The 26,901-nt window shown below is 42.3% G+C and overlaps 1 protein-coding gene across 2 annotated transcripts; it reads left to right on the forward strand.

The window, feature by feature from the left end:
- Positions 1-424: 424 nt before the first annotated feature.
- Positions 425-26,901, forward strand: LOC138598005 (C-terminal-binding protein 1). 2 transcript variants are annotated; one of them, XM_069669637.1, is made up of 11 exons: positions 425-671; positions 11,937-12,091; positions 14,942-15,086; positions 16,905-17,008; positions 17,376-17,478; positions 19,448-19,572; positions 20,469-20,558; positions 21,056-21,186; positions 21,873-22,000; positions 22,421-22,535; positions 24,191-26,901. In XM_069669637.1, exons 1-11 carry the CDS (start codon positions 632-634, stop codon positions 24,384-24,386), a joined length of 1,332 nt encoding a protein of 443 aa, XP_069525738.1. In that variant the 5' UTR covers positions 425-631; the 3' UTR covers positions 24,387-26,901. The 2 variants fall into 2 exon arrangements, with proteins under 2 accessions (XP_069525738.1, XP_069525739.1); XM_069669638.1 differs by having other exon boundaries at positions 22,421-22,571; positions 24,191-24,278.

Raw genomic sequence — 26,901 nt, forward strand, 5'->3', positions numbered from 1 at the left:
TATGAGCTTTAATAATTGCTTCCCTGATATCACAGAGAACAAGTTTTTCCTCTCCTGCTGCAGCCTTGTAATTGCATAACTCTTCTTGCTTTTTTTTCCCTCCCCGTCGTCTTTCAGGAAACAAAAGATGAATTTTGGCCAGCGTTGGCTCCTCCCCTGCTCTCTCTCTCTCTCTCTCTCTCCCACACACACACACACACACACACACACACTCTCTGTCCCCCCCACCGTCTCCTTTGCTCTCCTGCTCCCATAAATGCAGCAGTTCTTGTAGTTTTTCTTTTTTTTTTGGTGACAGAGACAGAGAGAGAAACGGAAAGACAGAGAGATTAGCTGTTACAGAAAGTGAGAAAGGGGAGGGGAAGTAGAGACGGCACAGCGAGAGAGGGAGGGAGGGGTAAGACAGATAGCGAGAGCAGGCGGAAGGGGACGGAAGGGAAGGGAGGGGAGAGAGAGAGAGAGAGAAAGAGGGGGAGCACATGTGTATGCTTGTCACTGAGGGGCTGGGAGAAGGACTAAGGGAAGCGAGGTAGCTGGCCACAGCCGCCATATGCTGACTGGATTCCTGTTCATGTCTGCTGTGTGAAGACTGCAGGTTTGTGCTGCGCGCTGGCCGGCCGGGGAACGCACCATGGGAAGCTCACATCTCCTCAACAAAGGCATGCCTCTAGGTAAACAACCAGCACTCTGCTTTAATGTTGGAGTGCGTGTGTCTGTGTGTGTGTGCCAATATTTATGAACTCAGTGTACATTATTCTCTCTTCCTCCTCCTCCCCTCCCCCTTCTCTCTCTCTCTCTTCTTCTTCTCCTTTTTCCCTCCTCCTCTTCAATCTCTTCTTAATTCTCCCTCACTCTATTATCTTATTCATCGCTCCGGCTCTCTCGCCACACAAGAATGGTTAGCCTTTTCTCTAGCTCCCTCTGTATGTGTGTGTGCTATGTGTGTGTGTGCTATGTGTGTGAAGAGGTATATCTCAGCCATTGAAGGCTGCTTGAACACCTCCATTTGTGGCGACAGAAATAGATCTCTCTCTCCTTCGAGGGGCTAGCAAGGACATGACACATATTTCCCTTTCACTGTGCTTCTTTTAAGTGAGCGCTTGCCTTTAAACACACACAAATCACACACACGCATGCACACGTACACACACAGATAGGGCACCAAACTGACACACATATTCAAGCATGCACACAGTCGGATTCACACACAGGTGAGAGATGCATCTTATGATAGCAGCTGGAGAAGACTATTCTAGAAAAAGGGATCAAGGTAGGGCTGTTAGGGAACAAGAAGGTGGGTGTGGAGGGGGGGGAGAAGGTGGAGGGTTGGGTGTGGAGCAGGAGCAGGAGGAGGAGGAGGGTGTGAGGATGAATGATGATCCACCCTGAAGATGAATCACTGTCTCCGGTCACCTATATTTTCTGATTTGCGGGGCATTTCCCCCCCCAAAAAAAGAAAGCAGAGATTGTAATCTGTGATGTCATCAACACGCTGCGGGCTCCGGCTCTTGATGACATCAAAGATTAAAGTTGAAGCTCTGATCTTTTTCCCCTTTGCCCCTTTATTTCCCCTCCTTGCTTCAGGAGAGATCTCCACATCCGCCCCTCAGTATGCCCCGACAGCTCAAGAGTCCAAGGTCACGGGAATAACGACCATGAGTTATGATTCAGGAGGGGGTGGCCTGCTTTTAAAGATGCTCATGCACAAATCAGCACCGGTCAATAATCGTGAAAGTGATCCGGTCATCGGATCTGTTTCAGCACACGTTGGAGATCATTGAAGCTTTAAGGTGTAAAATCAGGCTGTCGCTCCTGCTGATTGATGGGTGTGTTGATTCATGTTTGGGAAGGTGGGGGTCCTCTGATCCCTGTGTGTTGACTCTAATCTGATTATAAAGCTGACACAAACACGCGTCAATCACTGCCCCGATCCCTTATAAAAATCTCTGTACAAAACTGTAATCTTACATGTGTGATTTGAGATCCCAGTCTGATCTCATAACCTGAGTTAGGGGCAAAGAGTGACGTGACTGTTCCTAACAGCTCCAGGCAGTTTCCCACCAGGAGCCTCCACAGACACGTTTCATTATGTCAAAGGAGAAAACCAAGCAGACTGCTCGTGTTGTGACACGCTGCAAACCGAGAGGAAACCACAACCTGATGTCACATGAAAGTCCTATTTGTTTAACAAGTAATGAATAACAGGAATTAACAGACAACTTGTTTCAATGGATGACTCATGTCTTTGCACATTTTTAACAGATCAATTTAGGGAAAGTGTACACACAAGACACTGTAAATACTGTATTTTTATATGGCATTCAGAGATGCATTTATAAGCTGCAACAGAATGAACTGCCAACTGCTGTATTTTAATAATCTATTTGTTGTTTCAGTAATTCTCAGGCAGAAATATCAAACGTGCTGGTTCCAGCTTCATAGGGATTTGCTGCTTTTCTTTGTCACTGATGATACTAAATGAAGAGTCTTTGGGCTGTTGGACCAAACAAGCAAATGTGCGACTTTACTTTGGGCTTTCAGAAATTGTGTTGAGCATTATACAGAATTTTTGGACAAAAATAAACAGCAGATTAATGGATAATGATGGTAACCGGACCTACATCTCAAAGATCTCAGTTTCGTTCTATTTGCCGGCATCTATGGCGATAAACGGCAATTGCAGGAGCACACTTCCCAGATATCCAGACAGTGCTGCATGTGTGACGTCCACGGTTGGCTCCGGTTGTAACTTTTGATTTTCCTTGCTGACGGTCGCTTTCCTTTTCAGACTGTTTGCTTCATCTGAGCGTCGAGTTTGTTTCTTTTTCTTTGGATTTTCACTTATTTTTGAAGTTGTATCTGTAGTCATCCATCTTTTCTTTGTTTGTTCAGCCATAGTAGATTACTGTTTACTCGCAAGACTCGCAGAGAGCGGAAAAGCAGCCGCTTAGCTCCGCCTACCCTCTCTGGCAGACCAACCACTGCTGGCTGATGGAAAACGCGTCACTAACTGGGCACCGCTTGTAATTTTTGTTCCGCAAATGTGGCCACAGAGACCCAGTCTGTAATACTGCAAATGCAAAGGCTTTCATCAGTGGGCCACAGGCTCAATCACCATTGTGTCACTCATTCGGCGATAGATAGTGACTTAACAGACATTTATTCAAATGAAAATTGTTTATTACTTTAATTTTAACCACCATTCCGTTTGACAAATTTGAGAGGAGAATTGGATTTAAGCAGGACACCTGACAGGTGCAGCCCCGGAGAAACCCGTAGTCGCGAGGAGGATTTGAAGTGTCAATCAATGTTTCCTGCAGATCACATTAGTTCTCACAGCAAGCTGAGTTCTTTATAACCACACGAGTGAGTCATCCACCGCTAAGAGATGTCACAGTTAGGCTTTCACTGTCAAAGTTCAGAGACAAAAGGAGGTTTAAAAGTGAGGCTGTTCCGGCTGTTAACATACAGGTTAACAAGTGGTGCAGCAGTGAAAGATGTAGCAGGATGTACCTGATCATGGTAATTTGAGAGTGACATGACAGTCCAGACAGGTGGCTACATAATCATCATGTATAATCATGAACAGACAGTCATACAATGCATCACCCCAAAATAACAATTAGTACATAAGCTATAATTCAGCGTCATTAAAAGCATCAATTATATTACATATCAGCCGAGTCAGGTGGTGTTCAGGCAGCTGGTGCTCAGAGATAGCAGCCTGCAAGCTGGTGCAGTTCTGTTATTGATGTCATTACACAACTTAAACCCACTGTCTGCACTGAAGGGCTCGTTCAGCAAGATTTTATCAGGTAGCTATTATTTTAAAGAGAGACTTAACTGCTCTCCTTTTGTCATAAAGTATTTGAAAGTAGAAATGAGGTGGATCCAGTGTAATTACAGATAAATCAGTGGGTTTAAAATATATCTAATCAAGCCTGACTGGATATTCCTGGACACTACTCATGCTTAAAGTAACTAATACTGACAAATAAATCAGCTCTAATAAATTCATTTGTTTCTGGGGAAGACCCCATGTGGAGAACCCTTAATCTATAACACAATGAAAGCCTCACAGCATTAATAATCCATTTATCGTGCACATTTACCCCCGAGTATCCAACCTGACCCCGATCCAATTGAACCTTCAGAGTGATTGTGACTTTCCTCTCCATATTAACACTTAATCCAGTATAACAGTAATCCAGTTACAGCCTGCATTTAAATGCAGTATTTCCTGTAATGCAAGTATTACTGAAGCCGGAGCTTGTTAACCTTTTAGGTTCATGACAGCTTACAGTGCCTAGAGGGGACACTCGTCACACTGCAGCAGGTTTATGAAGAGCAATTTTGAATACACTTTACAAAAAAGTTACAGGTTGATGAAAAACTGCTGCAAAATATGCACATTTTTCAACAGAAGTGATATATTTGACTTGAAATGGTTGGCTTCATATTGAGCCTCTGGAGGCTTTGATGCAGTGCAGGGCGTTGCATGGGGGGCTGCTGCTGTTGCTTTATTGATCTGGGCCTATGCAGTAATTACTATAAAGCTGGGAAACGCTGCTTTCAAACCATCACTGCTCCAGATTCATCTTAGCTGTTACTAAATTAAAAGTAGAATTGTTATTTATATGAAGAGACTGGTAAAGACAGTTTTAAAACTAACCACAATAAATCAAATTTGCATATTAAACGTTCAACGCGGATGTGGTAGTCGCAGCTAATCTGCTGCCAAACATTGTAGTCAGTTTTGCTGCCGCTGTCTCTGTAAAGGGAACAAAAAGCTGACAAACCTGAACAGAACTGCTGACACTACCTACATATCAAGACCTTGTGAATGTGCATGTGTGTGTGTGTGTGTGTGTGTGTGTGTGTGTGTGTGTGTGTGTAAACACGCCTGTGTTTGTCGGAGGGAGACCGAGAATCCTTACAAGGCGATCACTTCTATGTGTTAGCACTTGTATGTATCATATATCACTGCATATTAGTGGTGTCAACCTGCGTGGATTGGTGTGCTGAGTGTGCACCTGTGTTTGTGTAAATGTGGGTGGGGCAGAATGTGTGTGTGTGTGATATGAAGGAGGGAGGACTGGTGGAGGGAAATGTCTGTCTTCTCCTCTTTTCTCCCTGAGAATTGAGGTGTGGGTAGAGAGAGAAAGAACGAATGACAAACAAGCTAAACAAGCTGACTGAACATCGTGCACCTGCATATCCAAAACATAAAAACATAAAAACATAAAAACATAAAAACATGGATGTTGGTGAGATGGCAGGGACAGGCGGAAAAAAAGGAAATGGCAAGTGAGATAAAGAGAGCTTGGAGAAATGAAAGATGGAGATGTGAATATGAGGCGACGAGTGATGAAGTGACGCGTAGATGAGGGAACACTGAGGGGGTGAAAGACGAGGATATAGGGGCTTTTTAAAGCGCTCCGTGTTGCTGCGTGCCACCAGAGCCAGCAGCATCATAAATCAGACGTGTTGTGGCACAATGGTCGCAGGCGGCTGACTGATCACAGGTGCAGACAGCAGCGCTCTCCTCTCTTCTCTCTCCTGAACAATGAGAAATACAAACACAGGAGCTGAGATGTGTCATCTTTCAGCGTTCTGCTTTTCAGTTCAGTCGGAGAGAGACTGAAAATAGATTTAATTCAGGGTGTCTGAGCTTATTTCAGGAGTGAACACCTGAGGAAAACATTTTACAGCAGATAGCGGTGTGGGATTATTTGTCCATAGCTGAAAATGTTTTCTGGAGCTGTTTGAGAGTTTCAGTTTGAGCAGACTGAAATGAGGAGAAAGGCTTTGATTCTAAAATATCTGATCGACCTAAGTGCTGGCTATGAAAGCGCAAGATGTTGATGAGTCTTATTTTATCTGCCAAACAGTTTTTTACTGGATACCTGACTTAAAAGATCACTCCGATTATCAAACATTGTTGCAGATTAATGTTTTTCAGAATGACAGATCTATCTTTTGAGCTCTATTTTCAGCTTGTTTTATCATCCATCGTCTATACTGCTTCTCCTGTTCAGGGGCGCGGCGGGCTGACACCTCTCCCAGCTGTCATTGGGCGAGAGGTGAGGCACACCCTGGACTGATCGCCTGTCAATCACAGGGCTGACACATAAAGACGGACATCCATTCACACACACACTCACGCCTACAGGCAATTTTAGAGTCACCTATTAACCCAAAGAGCATGTCTTCGGGCTGTGGGAGGAAGCCGGAGTACTCGGAGGGAACCTATGCATGCATGGGAGAACATGCAACGCAGAGAGGCCTCCTACGTCTGAGCCGGGATTGAAACCAGGAGCCTTGTTGCTAACGACTGCACCATCATGCAGCCTATGGTTTTATCAACTTAATGTTTAAGTGCTATTATTGAAGATCTCAGTTCCGTTCTCTTTGGCGGCACTTATGGTGATAAACAGTAAGTGCGGGAGCACACTACCTAGATATCCAGACAGTGTTGCATGTGTAACCAGATGTCTACGGTTGGTTCTGGTTGTAGCCCAACAGTTGTAACTCTTGATTTTCCTCGCTGACGGTCGCTTTCATCTGAGTGTCGAATTCGTTCCTTTTTCTTTGGATTTTCACTTATTGTTGAAGTTGTATCTGTAGTCATCCATCTTTTCTTTCTTTGTTCAGCCATAGTAGATTACTGTTTACTCGCAACACTTGCAGAGAGCGGAAAGGAAGCTGCTTAGCTCCACCTACCCTCTCTGGCAGACCAACCACTGCTGGCTGATGGAAAACGTGTCACTAACTGGGCGCTGCTTGTGATTTTTTCCGTGAAAGTCGCCACAGACACCCAGTCTGTAACACTGCAAATGCAAAGGCTTTCATCAGTGGGCCATAGGCTCAATCACCATTGTGTTACCTCATTCGGCGATAGATAGTGACTTAACAGATGTTTATTTAAATAAAAATCTTCAACATTATCACTTTTAATGAATCTGGTCAAGTGTAGCAATAATGAAGCATGCCAGTCACACATTCCTAAAGCCCAAAGCGATGCCTTCAGATGTCTTGTTTGGTCTTAAACAGTCAAAATCTAAAAATAGTCATCACACATTAACATGAGGACGAAAAAAGCAGTGGAGACGAGGGAACTGTTGGTACTTTTTGATGATCAGAATAGTTCCTGATTATTTTTATGTCGTTGAATTAATGAAAAAAAAAACCTTACACTTTGATTTTGTTCGACCAAAATAGAACTTCGGCTGCTCTGGAAATCAAACCTCTTGTTGTAAGAGTGCGAGTTGTCACACACTGTTCTTTAGTGTCAATCAAATCCAGGGACTTGCAGCTTTTTTCTTTTTGTCAGATCCCTTTTTCCTTAAGGCTGGCAGACTTCCCTGTGACCTGCATAGTTATAAAACATGAAAACTGCTGATCTTTGACATTGTGTCTGTTGACTGACAGTTTGAAAACACTGTCTGGTTCCTCTGGGGGAGAAATCCAGCTGTTCTTGTTAGCTGGTCACCGACAGCTGGATGCAGGCAGGCTGCGGGGCTTTCCCTCTGGCTCGCATGATGCATTTCGAGCAGTTGCTTTTCCCGTCTCTAAATGTCAGTCAAACGGCGTTAGCTTCATTTTGGTGATTACGAATCTTCTAACAGATACTGTTCTAAATCAGCGGATGTAAGCACATATTGAAAAAGCAGATGGTTGTTGATTTTAGGGAGCAGTTATTACAAACAAACTCTTTTTTTCCATATTTAATGTCGTCTTGGCTGCAAATCATCACTCCCGCATTGCTGCATAGCCTCAAAATGTTTACCAAATTCAGGAGCGAATCTGAATCAGAGAAACCCTTGATAGATGGCGAGAGCAGAGCTGGAGCTGTGGCCCCCGTTGGCTGTCAAGAGGCCTGTTTGCACTGTGAAAGCTCCCAGCAGTCACCCCACCCCGGGGCTGTTGGGAAGAGAGAGAGCTGGTGGAGAGTGTGTACTGGAGTATTGAATATAATGAGAGATGGAAGAGATGGATGGGGTTTTACAGTTTGAGCAGAGTGAGAGAAAAGTCTAACCAATTATTTAATATAATGAGGAATTTAATGAGTGTTTAATGTGCCTAGAAAATACATGAAATAAAGGAGATAGTGGCTGCTTGAGTTTGTGTGAGTTAGGATTTATAAGAGAGAGGGAGTAGACTTAAAGAGTTAGTACTGAGGTCTGTGTGTCTGTGTGTGGGAGAGTCAGAGAGAGAATGAGTGTTTTATCATATCGTAGTACTCAGCAGTCAGAGCGGCTGGTCCTCCCAAGGTCACGCATGGTGCTGGAATGAAAGCTATTTCCTCCCTCGCTCCGTGACCGAGTGTGAGCCGGAGAAATGTCTGGAATCTCTGCTGCTTAACAAAAACGCCACTCGGCCACACAACTGATTAGACCGGCAAGGTTTCATTATTTTGTGCAAGTGAGCATCATCTCTGAATCATAGTTTGTTCCCAGGGGTCCCTGCTGAAAAGAAATCTTATAAAAGGCGAGTCTGCGGGCCGAAAGCACCCGCTACAGGCGGCCGTGCTGCTCGTGATTACATCTGAGTTACAGTGAAGGCTGTGTGGAAGCCTGAGAGTACTTTTTGCACTTGTTCAATTCCAATTTCTCAGCTATGCACCATTGATTTTGTATTGATGTGAAAGTGCAATGGCCTTCAGGCAAATCCTATTATGGGAAGCTAATGTTTTACCAGCTCATATAAAGCATTGTGAGCAGGATTTGGGTTTCACCTTATTGGTCTTCTGCACACCACTTCATCAGATCAGGTCTCATGCTGTAATCTGACAACGCAGATAAGACAATAAAGAAATTGAGTGATGGAATATAATAAATTTGGAGCTTCTCTGCAGTTTGTCAGCCAATTTATTTGTGTCAAACAGACAGAAAGTGCTTTATTTTTGTGCGGTAAGGCTTCAGTCTCAAGGCAAGAAACAATCTAGTCTTTATATTTTTGTTTTTTGGGACATCGCTGCAACCAAGCAACCGAAACTAAAACAATATGCAACCACAGACGCATGATCCTAAATGCAAGCACTGACGTACTCCATGGTTACAGTTACATGTCTCTGGGTTTACTCTCCCACGCTCTGCTCTACGCTCTGATACTCGCAGGGTGAAGGGTTTGCATGCTGCTCTAAAAATAGCTCTTAAATATGTATGTCATTTATCAACTAGCTGTGAGGTTTCCTGAGAGTATTATCTTTGAAATGTAAACACTGATCTTTTAAAATGTAACGTGTAAATCATTTGCGGATCCGGAACACTTGTTTTCTCTCGCCACACACCGAACACTGCGGCACACTGGAGCATGATCTCAGAGATGCATGTAAGCTCTGACTGTATACATTATTTCCTCATGCATGCACACTGGCTCCCTCCTCCCTGAGTATGTTTAAAATTAATCTGCACATCTGCAAGCCGGAGCTGAATCTTTGTACATCAGAAATTACATTTTGTACAGCAGGATTTCACGGAGACGATCAATTTACACGAGTTTAGTACATATTGCAGTTGCACGTATTCACTCCCGGGAGCTGCACAGTGCAAAACAGGCCTCCCCTTCTGGCCAGTGAGCTGCTTCAATAAAGGAAAACAACCAGTGAGACGAAGCCAAATGCCGACGTGACATCACGTCAGCACATTTCCATGCGATGATGATTTTCATCAGCTGTAAAAATGCTGCCTTTTTTAAACAGTGATGCTTCATGTCAGGCTTAAGAAAACAAAAGGCAAGGCTTGTTAGACTGTTTAGCATCGATGCTAACAGTCTTATAAGAAGAAATCATTCAATGGCAGAAGAGACAGAAAAGTCTCCAAAAAGAGAAACTTTCATGAGCAATGCAACAAATAAACTTGTTGTATTGGATTTTAAAGGGTTTAATGAACCCGAAAATCTTTCTGCAAATACCTCGAAAACTAACTTAAGCACAAATAAACAGGAGATAAAGCAAGATGTACAGGAGCCTCATATTTAATATGCTTCTGTCAAAAGAAGCACTGTAAATTAGAGTTGTTGTTTTCTTGGCCATTTTTTGCCTTTATTGACAGGACAGCTGAAGAGAGACGGACATGTGGGGAGAAGAGAGAAGGGGGATGCCATGCAGCAAAGGGCCGAGGGCGGGAGTCGAGCCTGCAGCCGCTGCACTGAGGCCTGTTGCCTCTCGATATGGGGCACCTGCTCTACCTACTGAGCTAAACCAGCGGCCCGAGTTTAATGTTAATTGTTATAATGTTTCTGGCGAGGATTTAATTCCTCCAATTTACTTCACTCATAGGCGACTTAATGATAGCTGCTGAGGGACTAATATGCGGGTTTGGAGCCTCCAAACATCTTAACAAGAGTCTGATTGTCAGGGGTCCTTGACATTCAAAGCATTGTAACATTAAGATTGTAAAATGGTGATAATTTGGCGACTTTTTAATGATGTTCGCTCATGAAACTGGAAAGCAGTCACAGAAAACCAACTTTATATGTGGAGGTCTGAGTAGCAAAGAAAAGTCTTGGGTGGAATATTTTGAGAGAAATGACAGAAGTGGTTGCTTATGTGAGATGTCAGCCTGCACATCTCCGACTGGAACACAGTCAGGAGTGAGTGATGGGTTCGGTCAGCATCGGCAGAAACCGGAATAACTCTTCACTTATTTTATCTACAGGGTTTCAGAGGGCTGTCAAAACTCTGCATGTCACAGAGACCCAATTACATACACTGAATCTACAACTGTCCGTCGCTCAGATGTCTCCGAGCTCAGTCAGTACGTCTGTCAGGGATTAACTCTTCAGTTATCCTAAAGGAGAGACAAACCGAGAGATCTAGTACACTGCAATGAAAACCAATAAATGCAGCTCCTATCTGCTCATGCTATACCTCAATACAGGCTCACTAGTCAGGTCTATCTGCCTTGTTAAACGCCACTTATGCTCCTGTAAAGCTGGCAGCAAGCTCAAGGTAATTGTTTAATCTGAAGAGATGATTTAATAAGACATCCAGGAGAGAGGTTGAAGAGGGGGAGCTCAGTGTTACTCAGTTACTGTCAGATTTCAAGTCTCTCCTGACACAGATCTCACAATGTTTTCTGATCTGCTGTACCTGCCGGGCTACATCAATCATTTTAGTGACAATTTAAGGGTTTTAAAGCTACGAAATGTCACACTTTTGTTGCATATTTCTGACAAAAATTCAATTTCAACCAAGATATGCAGGAAGAAAAGATGATTGTGATGTAATCTAGGTTTTAAGGCTGCATACTGTGTAGTTTCCCAGTCGAGTTACTTGCCATTTTTTCTTGGAAAGCGGCTCCCAAGAGAGTCTAAAGTCCACAGGGAGCAAGCACTGTACATGTATCCGGAATATACTACCTTATTAAAGTGATATAAATAGGAGGAAATACAAAAGGATCTAATTATCATGATGTTTTTGTGCCCTGCATTTTTTATTCTACTGGGATATTCTAAACGTTTGAGGACTAGCTTTTTTAAAACCATTTCAAACACGTCGACCTTTAGCCTCTTCTTCATCTATCTTCCTCATTACTGCCTGTTTAGACTCAAAGGCAGTAATAATTAAACAGAATCATAAACTTTTCTTACATGCACTGAGGAGAGAAACAGCTGCAAACACGACCGCCCTCAGAAGGAATGTGCTCTGTTGCAGATAGACAGCTGGAACATTCTTTTTTTTCCTTCTTCCACCATCCACAACTGTCACAGTTGTCATAGCAACTGCATCAGTGTGGAACAGAGATATTATGGGATGCAGCCTCAGGAACGACAGCATAACTTAAGGTCTACGTTTCGCAACTGAAACTTTAAAGAAAGGCTGACATTTGACCCAGCACGGTCTGCAGGTGATATTATATACAGCACAACAACATGAACTTATGCTTATTGTTCATCCTGTCTCACAGTATTTCTTCTATGTTTTTCTGTAGGCATCAGGCCACCCATCATGAACGGTCCGATGCACCCGCGCCCCCTGGTGGCGCTGCTGGACGGGCGTGACTGCACTGTGGAGATGCCCATCCTGAAAGACGTAGCTACAGTGGCCTTCTGTGACGCTCAGTCCACACAGGAGATCCACGAGAAGGTAACACACTCAAACTGTATCATGCACACGCACACACACTGTAAGTAAGATCCTGCCCCGACAATATTTTCATCTTCATGTATTAATTGACAACAGTTTGTTGTTTGTTGTAAGAGTTTGAAGATAGGATAGATGGACAGTCATTATTGAACAACTGGTGCTGCATAAAATTCTCTGTAACAGGAAGTGAGTATGTTTTACATTTTTTAGGTCAGCATGAAATAAACAGGCGTAGAGCTGAGCAGCAGTGCTCATCACGGTTGAACAGAAAAATAAAAGAGCAGTAAGTCCAACTTCAAAATCCGAGACTGAGACAAAAAAAGCCACAACTAGGGCAGAAAAAATGCTGCTGCTTTTACAGCCTGTATTTATATAAATAATAACTACTGGGCTGCTGGTTTGGCTCGGTTGGTAGAGCACGCGCCCCATATACAGAGGCTCCAGTCCTCGACACACTGATCGCAGGTTCGACTCCAATCTGCCGATCATTGGGTGCATGTCATCCCCCACTCTCTACCCCCCACATGTCCTGTCTCTCATCAGCTGTCCTATGTAATAAAGACAAAAGCCAAAGAAATAATGTTAATAATGTTTTTTCTTATTACAAATGCATTGAATAAATATTTCCTGCGGTTCTCTCCGGGTACCTTTGGGGTCATATTTGCAGTGATTTACAAGTTCCAGTTTAGGAGGAGGTGAAACCAAACCAAAATCAACTTTAGGCTTCAAAACATCCCGATGTATATGGAAACATTTTAAGCCACAGATGTTAGTTATTATCTTAAGTTCTCAGTTTCATTCTGTTTGCCGGCACCTTGTGGAGATAAAAGGCAATTGCGGGCACATATGTCCCAGATAACCAGACGTCCACGGTTGGCTCCGGTTGTAACTCTTGATTTTCCTCGCTGACGGTCGCTTTCCTTTTCAGACTGTTTGCTTCATCTGTGCGTCAAATTTGTTTCTTTTTCTTTGGATTTTCACTTATTTTTGAAGTTGTATCTGGAGTCATCCATCTTTTCTTTGTTTGTTCAGCCATAGTAGATTACTGTTTACTCGCAACACACTTAGCTCCGCCTACCCTCTCTGGCAGACCAACCACTGCTGGGTGATGGAAAACACGTCACTAACTGGGCGCTGCTTGTGAAGGCTTTCATCAGTGGGCCATAGGCTCAATCACCAGTGTGTTACGTCATTCGGCGATAGATAGTGACATAACAGACATTTATTTAAATGAAAATCTTCAAGATTATATCTTTAAGATCATGTTTTATATTGTATAATTTTTCGTATGGTATTTATAGTAGAAGTATATTTAACATTAAAATTGTCTTGTTTTATTTTTCTTCTCTGTAACACTTGAGATTGCTTAAATATAAAGTGCAATACAAATACAATTTATTATTATTATTATTATTATTATTAACATCTTTATGACAGACAAGTGGTGTCTAACACCATTTTCTTCATGCCTTTCAGGCTGTCAAGTGCAACTCAAAGTCCTAAATTCAAATTCAAAACAGAATAAAAGCTTATTTAGGCAATAAAATGCACATGACTTGGGGAAATCAGATGTTGTTTCCAAGAATGCATGAATGCCCTGAAGTCATTTGTCATGTATTCATTGTTTTCAGTCCAATGAAATTGCATGAATGCGACATACGCACCTGAGATATCGTCATAAAAGAAGAGCCTGAAGTTGCCACATTTAAAGACCGTTGGCTCTGCGTTAAGGACTTAAACACTCGCAGCTAAAATTCAAAGACATGAAGATCAAATGACAGAAAACCAAAACACAGAAAAAGAGACACACAAGAAAAGAAAATGAAAGAAGGGTGCAGAGAGCGAGTGTAAAATGTGGGTCAGGCTCAGATCTTGCCACAGTCACTCTGCAGTGTAAATGGGTTTGTATGTCTGGCAGGGTTACGTCTGGTCCTGGGAGTCTGCCAGGCACACTCTCTCTGAGAGCGCGCTCAGTAGGCCACAGCGTGGGAGAAACAGATGGCTCTCCCTCTCGCTCTGGCTGTCTAGTAAGCAGCCACCTCATTGTGTAATTAAAAAGGCTTCTTTATTGTAATTGAACCGCATGTCATTTTCATCCTCTCTCACACACATGAAGACGAAGGCTGGCAACGTGCGGGAAATTAACTGAGCACCAATTAAAGGGTGACTGAACCTTCCTTTTTTAAACACTCTATATTTCATAGTCAAGTTTACTGCTGTTGAGTCCCAGTATTTCATTTTCAGGTGAAACAACAGGCTGTCATTCTGATTAGACGCCAGTGAGAATCCAATAAGATTCCTGCTGATATTAGGTAGTTTGTTACATGCAGAGACACCTTATCTCGACCCCTGTGGTTCTAAAAGCTTAGTTTCCATGGTAATATTCAGGAAAACCAGTCATTCCTTGTTATTAAAAACCAGGATATGAAAACGTTATAAACAGAAGATATTAAAAACACTGAAACTGAAGTATTGAGTTTATGGAAACACTGAACTCAGTGAACTCTCTCTCTCTCTCAAATTGACTTCTGCAAACTTGACTTGTGCTCACACCTACACAAACACATGCTGATAATTTGACCTGTTACAATGTGTCTCAAACTTTAGCCTGTTGTTCTGCAGACATTAAGAGTGTAATGCAGAAACACAGAACTACTCCTGCTGCTCTAATGGCCTGTGTTTGGTTTAATGCATGTGCGGTTGTCTTTTTCATCACCCAGCGTGTAAACACAGAGGTTAAATAAGGCTGTACAGATTTAGATATTCCTCAGACACACACACACACACACACACACACACCAACATGCCTATCTATTCTTTAAATAACCCTCTGTGTGTCTGTGTTTGCAGGTGTTGAATGAAGCTGTAGGAGCTCTGATGTACCACACCATCACTCTGATGAGAGAAGACCTGGAGAAGTTTAAAGCTCTGCGCATCATCGTCCGCATCGGCAGCGGCTACGACAATATTGACATCAAATCTGCCGGGGAGCTGGGTGAGAACACACACAGATACAAAACACAACATCCACTGCTCCTATTAGGCCTACAAATAGTTATTTTCAGTATTAAAGGGCCAGTTCGCCGATTTTCAACCTCAGTCCTATCATGCTATCATGGGGAGCTAATGCCATTATGGTAGAAAAAGAATGCAATTACGCTCTCTGCCTTTGGAGGACGCTATCCGCTTCTCCAATGGCGGAGGCCAGGCAGCTTGCTGAACTACAGTTCCTCAATCTAGGACGCCCGCCTCTGATGTCATGTCTCGTTCAAAATCGGCAGGTTTGAAATGTAGACTGCAGACCTGAAGATTTTTTTAGACGATCCACCGGTATATTCTCGTCGTGTTTCGGATTCTGTACTGCTCTGAGCCATTGCCTGCAGTGAAACAGTAGTATGTCACTCCAGCGTCTCTCGCTGGGCCGTTCCTTTCAGAGGGAGGGGCGCAATGCACGCTGGGTGTTGTAGGAATGTAGAATGGGCGAAACCACAAGCTGTTTGTACAACTTTCTCCACAGCTATGGCCCCAATTTCAAATATTATTGCTTCTATCGATTACAGAGAACACCAGCTTTGACTGACAGTTGCTTTTTCCAGGGGTGAACTGCTCCTTTAATAAATTCATCAATTCATTGTTCAGTCTACTAAATGTCAAAAAGTCACATCTTCAAGTTGCTTTTTTTATCCAACCTACAGTCTAAAAACCAGAGACTCTGAATTTTCTACCAAGAATCACAAAGAAAGCCAATTAATCCTTACATTTAAGAAGCTGGGCTGCACAGTGGTGCAGTGGTTAGTGCTTTGGCCTCACTAGAAGGTTCCTAATACAAATCCCGGTTTGGTTCTCCCAGTGGGTTCCCCTACTGGTACTCCGGCTTCCTCCCACAGTCCAAAGACATGTTTGTTAGGTTCAATGGTGACCCCTAATTGCCTGTAGTTGTGAGTGTGAGCGTGGAATGTTGTCTGTCTCTATGTGTCTCTATGATTGACTGACGATCAGTCCAGGTTGTACCCTGCCTCTCGCCCAATGACAGCTGTGATATCCTCCCCATGCAGCCCTGAACAGGATAAGCAGTATAGATAATGGATGGATGGATTTAGGAAGCTGGAATGTTTGTCAAATTTGCTTGAGGAATTACTGAAACTATGGGTAGTTTTATTGTCTTTTAATTGACCAATGATTAATCGACTCTGTGTTGCGACTATAGACTCGATTTAATGCCAATATCCTTGACACATTGTAACAAGAACCTAAACATCATCTTTACTTTCCAATGCCACATGCTTGTGCTTTTGCCTTCAGTAATAAGCAATCTCAAAACCCATTGACTACCACTGACAAGAATATAGTCCCTGACAATTACTGCCAATTTTGGGGGGGCTTTAGGTGTAGCCAGCAGTTATTCTGATAAGCAAGGAAGGATATTTGGGCCAAAGAGTTCCCTTTCTGTGTGCTCATCATTGTTTACAGTCCTTCTAGGGATTCAAGGCGTGACAATGGATGCTATTTAACATTTAATTTGACCCAAAAAACGTATTTTCTGCTGCCAATAGGTACTGTCATTGTCATCGTATTTCTTGTTAAAACTCAAGTCTATCCTGCAGCAGCCAGAGCCTAACTAAAATCCCCTATCTCCCTCCACCAAGAAGCTCTGCCATTTAAAAGTTTCCACTGGTGTTTGTAGAGAAAACTGCTTACTCATGCCTTCAGTCTTGACTTCTCCCCCCAAAAATAGCTTTCACCAAACTTCATCTCTCTCCTAAAACGGCCCCAAAAGCTATTACTAATCCTTATCTGCTCTCTGGTCCAACAGGCATAGCTGTATGTAATATGCCAGCAGCCTCAGTGGAGGAGACGGCCGACTCGACGCTCTGTCACATCCTCACCTTGTACCGACGCACCACCTGGCTGCACCAGGTTTGTATCTCTGTGTGGCTGATAAAAGGGGCTGGAATGAATTGGATTTGAATGAAGTCATTTTAAACATATTTTTCAGGCATTTACATTCAGTTATCACAATTTTAGTTTGGACAGTTACTTATAATTGTCTGCTGAAAAGTCAGGCAAATCGAAACATTTAATTTTCTTCAGAATGTCGCTGTATTTATAAGACGTTGATGTAAGATGTAGAAAATACAGTAAAATGATTTGTTCTTTTAATCAGTTAAAAGTAACAATAATTATTTAGACTCTTATCAACATGTGAAAAGATTTAGACTCATGCAGACATCCTGAAATAAACCTGCTTAGAGTTTAACTGATATGTTTTTGTAATTCATTCCAGGCTCTGCGGGAGGGCACACGGGTTCAGAGCGTGGAGCAGATCCGAGAGGTGGCGTCAGGAGCAGCAAGGATCAGAGGAGAGACACTGGGACTTATAGGGCTCGGTGAGTAACGGCAAAGATATCACTTAATGCCTCTGCAGGGAGACCTACGTGGCATAGTGTTGTAAAAACAAGACTGAGAGACTACAGCCGTGCTGACAGCCATGCTCTGTAAGGCTGAATAAAGGCAGAGCAGTGCTAAATGTATACATCAACATCCGAACATACTGTACTCCGGTGTTAATTCTGACAGCTGTGTTAAATACTTTATTCTGATTGGTTAATTACAGCATTCTAAGGACGGCTAATTCTCGATAGCAGACCGTTGCTATGAAGAACAGACCGTTGCTAGGGATGCGGCTTTATTCACAGTATCTGGAGGACTAACTGTTATCATATCAATCTGCGAAAATAGTCCGGTTAATTTGACGTTGGCTTGTTTACAAAGGGGGAAAAAAAGAGAAGAGATGAATACGGTGGAGAGAAAGCATCAGAGGTTGCAAAAACTAAAAATGGCACACTAAGTAAACATTAAACCGACCACAGTGTGGGTTACAGCGGTGTTTAAACTCGGTGAATGGAAAAGAAAATGTTGACAGACTCAAACCTCAATCAAGTGCTGCACTGATTCATGCGGCCCGGGTCAATGTGTCTTACTTCACCATCAGAGGAAATGTTTCCATTTAATGTGAGTAAAAACAGCTCATTTTAAGAAGGCTACAGAGTTAACTGTTGCTATGGACACAGCTCTAACTGTGAGTGTAACAGACTATACATTATCCCTTACATGGTGATGTTTATCAAGTATCATGTTTACCCTGTTTGGAATCTTAGTTTAGCCTGTTAGCATCCTACCATTTAATGATCAGAACTAAACAGGATTCACTGTTGAGGGATCGGGGAATGTCTTTTATCTGGCAGATTATTGTCAGCAACCCGTCGCACCAAGTTTCATAGTTGAGACATGTCACTCAACAGCAAAAATGAAAAGCAACTGGTGGAACTGGACCAAACAAATCTTAAAGCTCTTGTTTTATTTGCCTTGTCAGATGCTCTTAGTCCCCTTTCTAACCAGCCTGATTTCCATTTGATCAGATTCAGTTCAGGCCAAGCACAGCAGTTAATGTAATATATCCTGGGATTAAGAGCTGTTTTGGCCTTTTCATAAACAACTAAGATGGCTGCCAGTGATGTGGAATGTTCCCAATCTTCTATGACATCAATAAAAAAAAACACAGGACGGTAGTTCAAGTGAGATACAATTGCAAAGTGTTGCTACTTAATTATGCCATGCCAAGAGTCTGTGTGTTATGTTGAACTAGATGCCGTATACATTTGACTTTGGAACTAGCTACCCAGCCTAAAAGCCTACTGCTACATCACATGTTTTGTAGCTTTTTCTGGATGTAATGAACTAAAAGGTTCCGGACTAATTTGCTTGGTACTACAGTAAAAGTCAGGGGATCAAAGTTCATCTTCTGGGAACCATGAATGTCTCCAAATGTCATGGCAATTAGTCCAACAGTTAATTTAAGATATTTCAGCCTGAAGCAAAGAGGTGGACTCAGACCACCATTGACGTAACATAAAGCTTTTTGTAATAAAAGTTTATATTTTGTTCATTTTGTCCGGTACATTCTGGTCAGACTTAAAGACTGTTGATTAGGTTGTTGCTCAGGACTAAAGCTGAAGTTTTTAATCAAAGGATTTTTCTCTCTTTTCCATTTTGTGAAGTTTTGTCCTTAGCTCAGCTAAATTGGCTTCCTAAGGAGTTACTGCCAATAACGTATAAGCGGATTAACCAGAAGCAGAATGCAAATCTCTCCCTGTACAGTCTGGAGGCTTTTTCAGTAATGACGAGCAGACGTGTGTAGCCAGAGAATTATGTAATTTGTCCAAGAAAAAAAGGCAAAAAGGTTAATATTACAAACAGAAAAATGTTTAATTCTTCATTTATATTTAGAATGTGTATTCATGTGTATGCACTGTTTTGTGTATTCCTCCATGACTGTGTTTATATGTGTGTTTCTAGGTCGAGTGGGCCAGGCTGTAGCCCTGCGAGCCAAGGCCTTTGGCTTCAATGTGATTTTCTATGACCCTTATTTGGCTGATGGCGTCGAGAGATCCCTGGGACTACAAAGGGTCACCACACTACAGGTATGTTCCTGTTGACGCACACTCTGATATTGGTGGGGCCACTTTGTGTTTGACAAATCGGCATCTTTCTGCCATTTCCACTGCTGGGGTTTTTTTTAGTAGTCATTTTTAAATGAGGCAGCCCTCCTGTATCTGTACAGCTTCATGTTCACATTGTAGAGTGATAACTTCAATTACTTTTACTGCATTGTGAGACTTTTACACTAACAGCAATGCAGTGGTTGAAACAAAGAAGGACTGGAAGAAGAAGAAGCTTTTAATTTATTTTCTAAACTTATTTCTTTTCTTATTTTCTAATTCTGTCGATCATATTTAGGACATTACTTCTACTATTACTTCACCTTAAAGCAGAGCACAGAGGACTGCATATTTCTAAGTCCAGGTGTTGTTTTTGCTCCGGCTAATCACAGGTGTCAGACTTTTATTAGGTTGCTCTGCAGGTAAGGCCAGTCTCAGCAATGTATGTCTGCCATGACGGGGATAATTATGTCTGTCACTGAAGTGCCATTCCTCTCGGAGTCCCAGCCAACAAAAACAGAGCACTAGCATGAAATTTAAACCAATTCACGCTTAATCCTTGTCTCCTTTTCTCTTTGCTGACATAACACTGCCTTCTCCTGCCTCCACCATGACAAATATGTATTTACTGTTATGCCTCTTCTGTATGCGGTGAAGGAGTGATGGCCTCCTGTGCTCAGTAACAGTAAGAGTGCTGTCATTAGGATGAGTTTTTATGGGATATCTGGACCGTGTTTCGGTTGAAAATCAATTATAGTCCAGCTTTCATGTCAGTGTGAGTCTACTGTATTTTAAATGAGTGCTGTGAAGCCCCTGCAGTGGAAAGCAGCCGTTTAAAGGGATTTATATATGACGCCTTTTCCTCTATTTCTCCTCAGGACCTGCTCTTCCACTCCGACTGTGTCTCTCTGCACTGCAGCCTCAACGAGCACAACCACCACCTGATCAACGACTTCACCATCAAACAGGTAGGGAAGCGACACACACATACACACTGGGACTGGGAACACATGCACACACTTGAATGATTTATTTATCAAAACATCAACTCCTGCTTCCTATGGCTATAAATATTAAATAAGCAGATACCTGTAGAAGCAAACCACCTACATACAGATGATCTACTGCTTGCGATGCATATGACGACCGATACAGTCGGGAAATAACTGTTTGTCATTCATCTAAGGTGCTCAGGCTAAAGCCAGTTAAAGACAGCTAAAGCTCAAGACACAGGCTGTATGTTTGACCTTGCTGCAGGAGGGCGAGTGTCTCACAACGATCAATACAATATTACATATTTATTATTATGATGATGAGGTGTCTCTGCGCTGAGAGCGGAAACAAGATTTATAGAGTGTAGAGTTTTTGGATCTCTCTCAAAGAATGTTGGATGCATGTAAAATTTGTGAGGTAAAGTTTTGTCTCATTACATCACGTACCATAAGTGTGCATATGTGTGTTAAAGATGCGTCAGGGGGCGTTCCTGGTGAACACAGCCCGAGGGGGTCTGGTGGATGAGAAGGCCCTGGCTCAGGCGCTGAAGGAGGGAAGGATACGTGGAGCTGCTCTGGATGTTCATGAGACGGAGCCGTTTAGGTAAAACACTAAGTATTATTATAAATAACTGTTATCTGTTTAACATAATTTCCAGCACACGTATATCTGCAAAAGGATGTATACATAAATGTACTCATTACCCCTGGTTCTCAACTGGTGGGTCAGGACCGAAAAGTGGGTCGCAGAGCTGTTTTCAGTGGGTCGTGGATGTGTGCTTGAAAAAAAGAAAGTTGTGGCCAAAAGTCTAAGACATGGGTTTCCTATGATGTGCATGCAGTAGTAGTGTAGTGTATTCACACTCCATGTATCCACTGATTGGATAATCCCAGCTACACTTGATGAGCCCGACAGTAGCTGCATTTACGGAGCACTTTTTAAGTTTATTTCTGTTGAAAGAGGGCTGTTAATTAAATGTAGGGGGATATGTTCTTCTTATGCACTGCCATCTGCTTGTCATTTTGGCTAACTATTATACTGTTGTGTTTTAGGATGTTGACATACTGTGATGTTTCGTTCCATCTCACGTCCAAACTGCACAGATTTTAATTAAATTAATTTGACTGGTTATAAAAAAATTGTAATAAGCTTTTTTTCCAGACAAATCTATTTTATAAGGAAGTAATCCATTTAATGAGAAATAAAGAATATTTAGTAATTACTTGACCGTAAATGTAATCATTTTGTTGTTGTTTGAACTGATTGCACTGCGTTTGTACACATTACAGTTTCAGTCAGGGCCCGCTGAAGGACGCTCCCAACCTGATCTGCACCCCGCACGCTGCCTGGTACAGCGAACAGGCATCGCTGGAGATGAGAGAGGAGGCAGCCAGGGAGATCAGAAGAGCTATCACAGGTAGCGTACACACACACACACACACACACACACGCACACACAATCAAGGAGACACGGTTGCTTTGATGGAAAAATGCAACCATAAAGCTAAAACTGATTTTTAGGTGCTTCTGCTGCAGTCGAGTATAAACCCTCTTTCCTATTCTTTTAGCTGAGGGATTTCAAGGCCTTCTTCTTTCTATCTTTCTATCCTCCTTTCAATCTGTTTCTTCTTTTCCCTCTCTCTTCTCATTTTCCCATCTCGTGGTTTCCCTAGTGCCTCAGTCTTCCTCTACAGAAAATGTCAAAAAAAAGTCACACCTGCTTTGAAATGTAGAGCAGTAACACTAACAAGTTCCCTGAGGCGAACTGTAAAACACTGAAGTATTCATTTGATTTCTTCCTTCTCTTTTGCCTTTGCTCCATCTATCTGCTTCTCAGGTCGTATCCCCGACAGTCTGAAGAACTGTGTGAATAAGGAGTTCCTCACCCAGAACAACCACTGGGCAGGAGTCGACCCGGCCACCGTCCACCCCGAGCTCAACGGGGCTTATAGGTAATAAGTGACATCAGGATAAAGAAACCTGTAGTGGTCAGTACAGTTTGATTTTTTCCCCCAAACCCTGGAAAAGTGATTGATCTGTGTTCAATAATAGAGTGTGTTACTGCTTAAGAGTGGCAGCAGATCAGTCTAACATTATGCTGTTGGGTAGAGTGTGTTTAATGTGTTGCTAGAGATGACCGTTCTCTCCGGAGCTGCTTCAACAACACATTGATCGAGGCATTTTTTAATGAATCAGTATTGACAAGTTGAAGCTTAATCCATCGTTGATCTTTTGTTGTTGTAACTCTTTGTACCCCAGCTGTCAGCTGTTCATTCTGCCGAAACACTGAAACGGTTTTGTCATTTTAGTAGAGATGAAACTATCAGCTAATTTGACGTTTAATTGGCAGCCATTAATTGTCATTCAAGCTGTAGTGCCAAACAATAGCTGGCCCATCATTCCCAACTGCAAGGCTGACAGGAAGTGGAAAATCTGTGTGGAAGGTTGTGGAACAGTTCTTGGACAATATAAGCAGTCCGTAGAAGTTTTGTAGGCCAATTTTTCTCTATTTTTGAGATTTTTCATGACAATTTTTTCATTGATTGATAGAGAAAATAATCAGCAGATTAATCGACAATGAAAGGAATCATTATGTGCAGTCTCACATCTCATTCATCTGTGCATTAGGGGAGGGGATCATAGGTTAACGCACAATACGATATGTAACCTAGGATAACGCTAACATCACGATACAACAATTCTGCGATAATTGATATATTAAAAGACAATCATACAATGATAGATCACCATAAATGATTAACTTCTTCTGCGGCCAATTCATTTCCATTCACGTTCATTCATGTCATACGCGCCACTGCGAGGAGTCATGAAGTAGTGATGCGGTGAGTCTTCAATGCAGGGATATCTGTTTATAGCGACATTAATTGATACAAATTGTATTGCATGAGTCAGGGCGACGATATATTGCCGTATCAATATTTTGTCCCGCCCCTACTGAAATTGTTTGGAATGAAACACTCTACACAAGTCCAATCCCATCTTTCCTGCCAATACGGACTTCTCTATTCCACCTATATTTCACAAAATACTGCCGGGCACCTGCAAAATATTATGGACAACCACAAAAGGAAACATGTGAAGCAGGCTATATTTTTACTTAAAGGTGAATTTCACTCGTCTTCACACAGAAACCTGCCTTTGAAAACAGTTCAAGTATAATCTCATCTGTGGCTCGACAGAGAGTCGACCCTAAATCTGAGAAGATGACCCCTGACACCCTGACCATGTCATCAGGTTATCACGATATTGGCTCTGAGACTTTTTAGGAACCCTGTGGGAAGTTTAACATCAAGCATTTTTGGTCAGAATATTTTCTCCTCTGCTGATTTGATTTTGATTATATTTTTTAAAATGTGTCCGTTGTGAGTCCTCAAACTCTATTCAGGTACTTTGTCACAGCACTCTGTCACTTTTCTAAAGATTATGATTTTTAGCTATTAATAAAAAAAACTCAACCAGGTTGTCATATTTCACTTGTTGCCGACTGCAATATAATAATGCAGGTGACACCTTTGTAACTGTTGTTTCAGTTGTACTCTATCAACTCAGTTTTGCATCTCTCTCTCTCTCCCCCTCTCCTCTCCAGGTATCCTCCAGGTGTGGTGAACCTGCCAGCTGGCGGCCTCCCGCCGCCCGTTGAAGGCATCGTGCCCAGCGCCGTGCCCATCGCACACACCCTCCCGCCTGCTGTCACACACCCTCCTCATGCCCCGTCCCCTGGACAAAACACAGTCAAGCCACCAGAGGGCGACAGAGAGCAGCATCCAAACGACCAACTGTAGCCACACACACACACACCTACATACACACACAGATATGTTTACCCCATGTTGTCTGGTGACATGTTGTTATCAGACAGGTTCACAGAGTGACAGATGGACAGGTTGAGGTCCCAATAACGATCGATTCACAACTCTGGCAATTGGTTCCCAGCAGCCGGTTCACACTCCAAAGAGGAAGAAGATGATGAAGAGGATGACGAGGAGGGCTGGATATCAGTCAGATGCTCTAATCATACAGCAGGACAGATTTCCAGAGAAAGACTGTTACATCCACACATTTATCTTCACATAGCAATTACAGTATAGTCGAGTTTTCCCTTCAAGAAGTAAAAAAAAAAAAAAAAAGGGACTTCCTGTTTATTTGGGGAAAAAAAACTCTTGAATCCAATTCTGCCGTCTTAGACTGTAGCGTGTCCAAAGTTAGCGGGGCCTGTTTCATGTCTTTCTCTCTTTTTCTGTGTCCTTTCCTTAGTTTGATGTACAAGCAAAAGTAGTAGGTTATGAAATGAATGTAACCTGTCTGTGTACAGTTTTTAGACTTACCACAAGAAGATGCTGATATTTGTATTCCAGTCTTAAGAAAAAACAAGGGTCATGTGATCTCTCTATGTAGCCAAACTGGTTTGAGAATACAATATCTGTTTTTTATGTGTGTCCCCAAATTAACAAGCCCCTCCCCCATCCCCTGAAAAAAAGAGGCAGCTTTTTGCACACCATCTCAGGAAATTCAGTTTCCGCGGTTGGTATATTATTTTTTTAAATTTTCGTTTTTTATGCCACTTAGTGCTTTTGTTTTTCTACCTGCTTGCCTTTTTGTGTCCCGCCACATTAGAAGAAGAACTTTAACGCAAGCTAAAGTCGATCTAATGTTTGTTTTTGTTTGTTATGTTTTAAGGGAATGTGATTTTCGCTCTTGGGACTTGTGTAAATGTTTGACCCAAATCGATGGGGGTTGTGGGAGGAAAGGCTGTAGGGAGGTGGCATGATGGTATGCTTGGCTGGGATGACTCCCTGGTTCACAAAATAGAGTGGTTGGATTAATTATATTGAAGGATACGGGCAATGCACTGAGAGTATGTAGCAGCTTACAGTTTGGGAAACAGTCTCATAACAGGTTATTTATTTTTCTTTGCTTTATATCTGATGATCCAGTACTTCCTAAATTAAACACATCCATTTTCTGGCTGATGGAGCATGAGCACACGAAGGTTTACAAATGATGCACAACATAGGTAAATAAGTCTGTTGCTTCATGCTGCCTGATCAGTATTATATTGAAGTTGCCCTTCTAGCTGTGGATCGGTCAAACTGCCAACAGTCGTGTGAAAAACTGCATCAACAAACTCCATAAATCAGATACTCAGTTAAGATGGTTATAAGGCTTGTCTTAAAAAAAAAGGGAACAATTTATGAGCAAACCATGAGAGACATCATATATGCACTATAAAGAAAAGATTACTCATGATAGCATGTCAGAACGTACTGATTCCTCCGGTCTAGTATCCCTTTAACATTTCACAATGGGTCCTTCCTGAGTATACCGTTCAGCCACCCTCTGTGGCCTCTGTGTCTATGTGTACATATGGTGTTCTGCCTGCCTGTGTCAATGTGACTTGGTTGTATCTGTGTCTAAAAAAGCAGCACTGGGAGGAGGGGTGGTTGCAAGTACTCTCCACAAGGCATCAGTGCGAAAACTGCCATCTAAATACACGACCAAACTTAAAACTGAAAACACTTCCAACTAGACTTACAATTTAAGCTAGCAATCTGAGCCAGTGATTTACGCTCCAACTGGTTACATTCCAACTTTTAAACAAGATGCTGATATTGTAACATCAGTCGTGAATGAACTGTTTTCAATCTGGGATATTTATTACCGATTCAAGTTCATGTGTTGTTGATGTTAGCAGGCCAGCTAAGTGGCGGTGCTTTCTGGATCCCCCTTCGACCAGCAGCTGAGTAGTTAAAACAGTTCACTGTTGCCTACCTGGTCTTCTTCATGGTGAGGTAGTAAGAGTAGCAATCAGGGATGGAAATTTCACTAGCCACTGGTGATATGAAGGGGGTGTCTGCTACAGACGATACTGAAATGACATTTAAATCTCGCTGTCAGTCTAGAGCCCAAAAATCCTGACATGAATGCTGGAATATTTTACTCCTGATCTTTCCTCACCAGATGCCTGTCGGGGGGCTTTGCTAACACTTCCTGATACAAACTGTAAGCATTCCTCATTCAAACCGATCGGTGCCACAAGTAAAAACAACAGAGTAGCTTTTAAAGAGTCGAGGTGCTCCTTGAAATTCCATCCCTGGTAGTAACACACAGTCCACTGTTGCCTACCTTGGTCCCCTTTATGGTAAAGTAGTAGGCGTAGCAATATACAGTATACATATTCTATATTCTACAGTAAATATCATTATTTTTGGTCGAAACTGACAACCTGACAAAGATATGTTTGTGACTGTATGCATTTGTATGAATTATTTTAAAAGGAAATAAACTGTGGAAAGGTGA

Source organism: Semicossyphus pulcher, unplaced genomic scaffold (genome assembly GCF_022749685.1).
Source record: "Semicossyphus pulcher isolate SPU_LCO1_2020_fin unplaced genomic scaffold, fSemPul1.0.p SCAF_2, whole genome shotgun sequence".
In the NCBI taxonomy this organism is placed as follows: Eukaryota; Metazoa; Chordata; class Actinopteri; order Labriformes; family Labridae; genus Semicossyphus; species Semicossyphus pulcher.

Excerpts from the sequence above, each read along its gene's own strand:
- LOC138598005 (XM_069669637.1), top strand. The coding sequence starts at position 632 with ATGGGAAGCTCACATCTCCTCAACAAAGGCATGCCTCTAG. Across the intron at positions 15,087-16,904 it reads CAAATCTGCCGGGGAGCTGG|GCATAGCTGTATGTAATATG; the intron begins GTGAGAACACAC and ends CTGGTCCAACAG. Across the intron at positions 22,001-22,420 it reads GATCAGAAGAGCTATCACAG|GTCGTATCCCCGACAGTCTG; the intron begins GTAGCGTACACA and ends TCTGCTTCTCAG.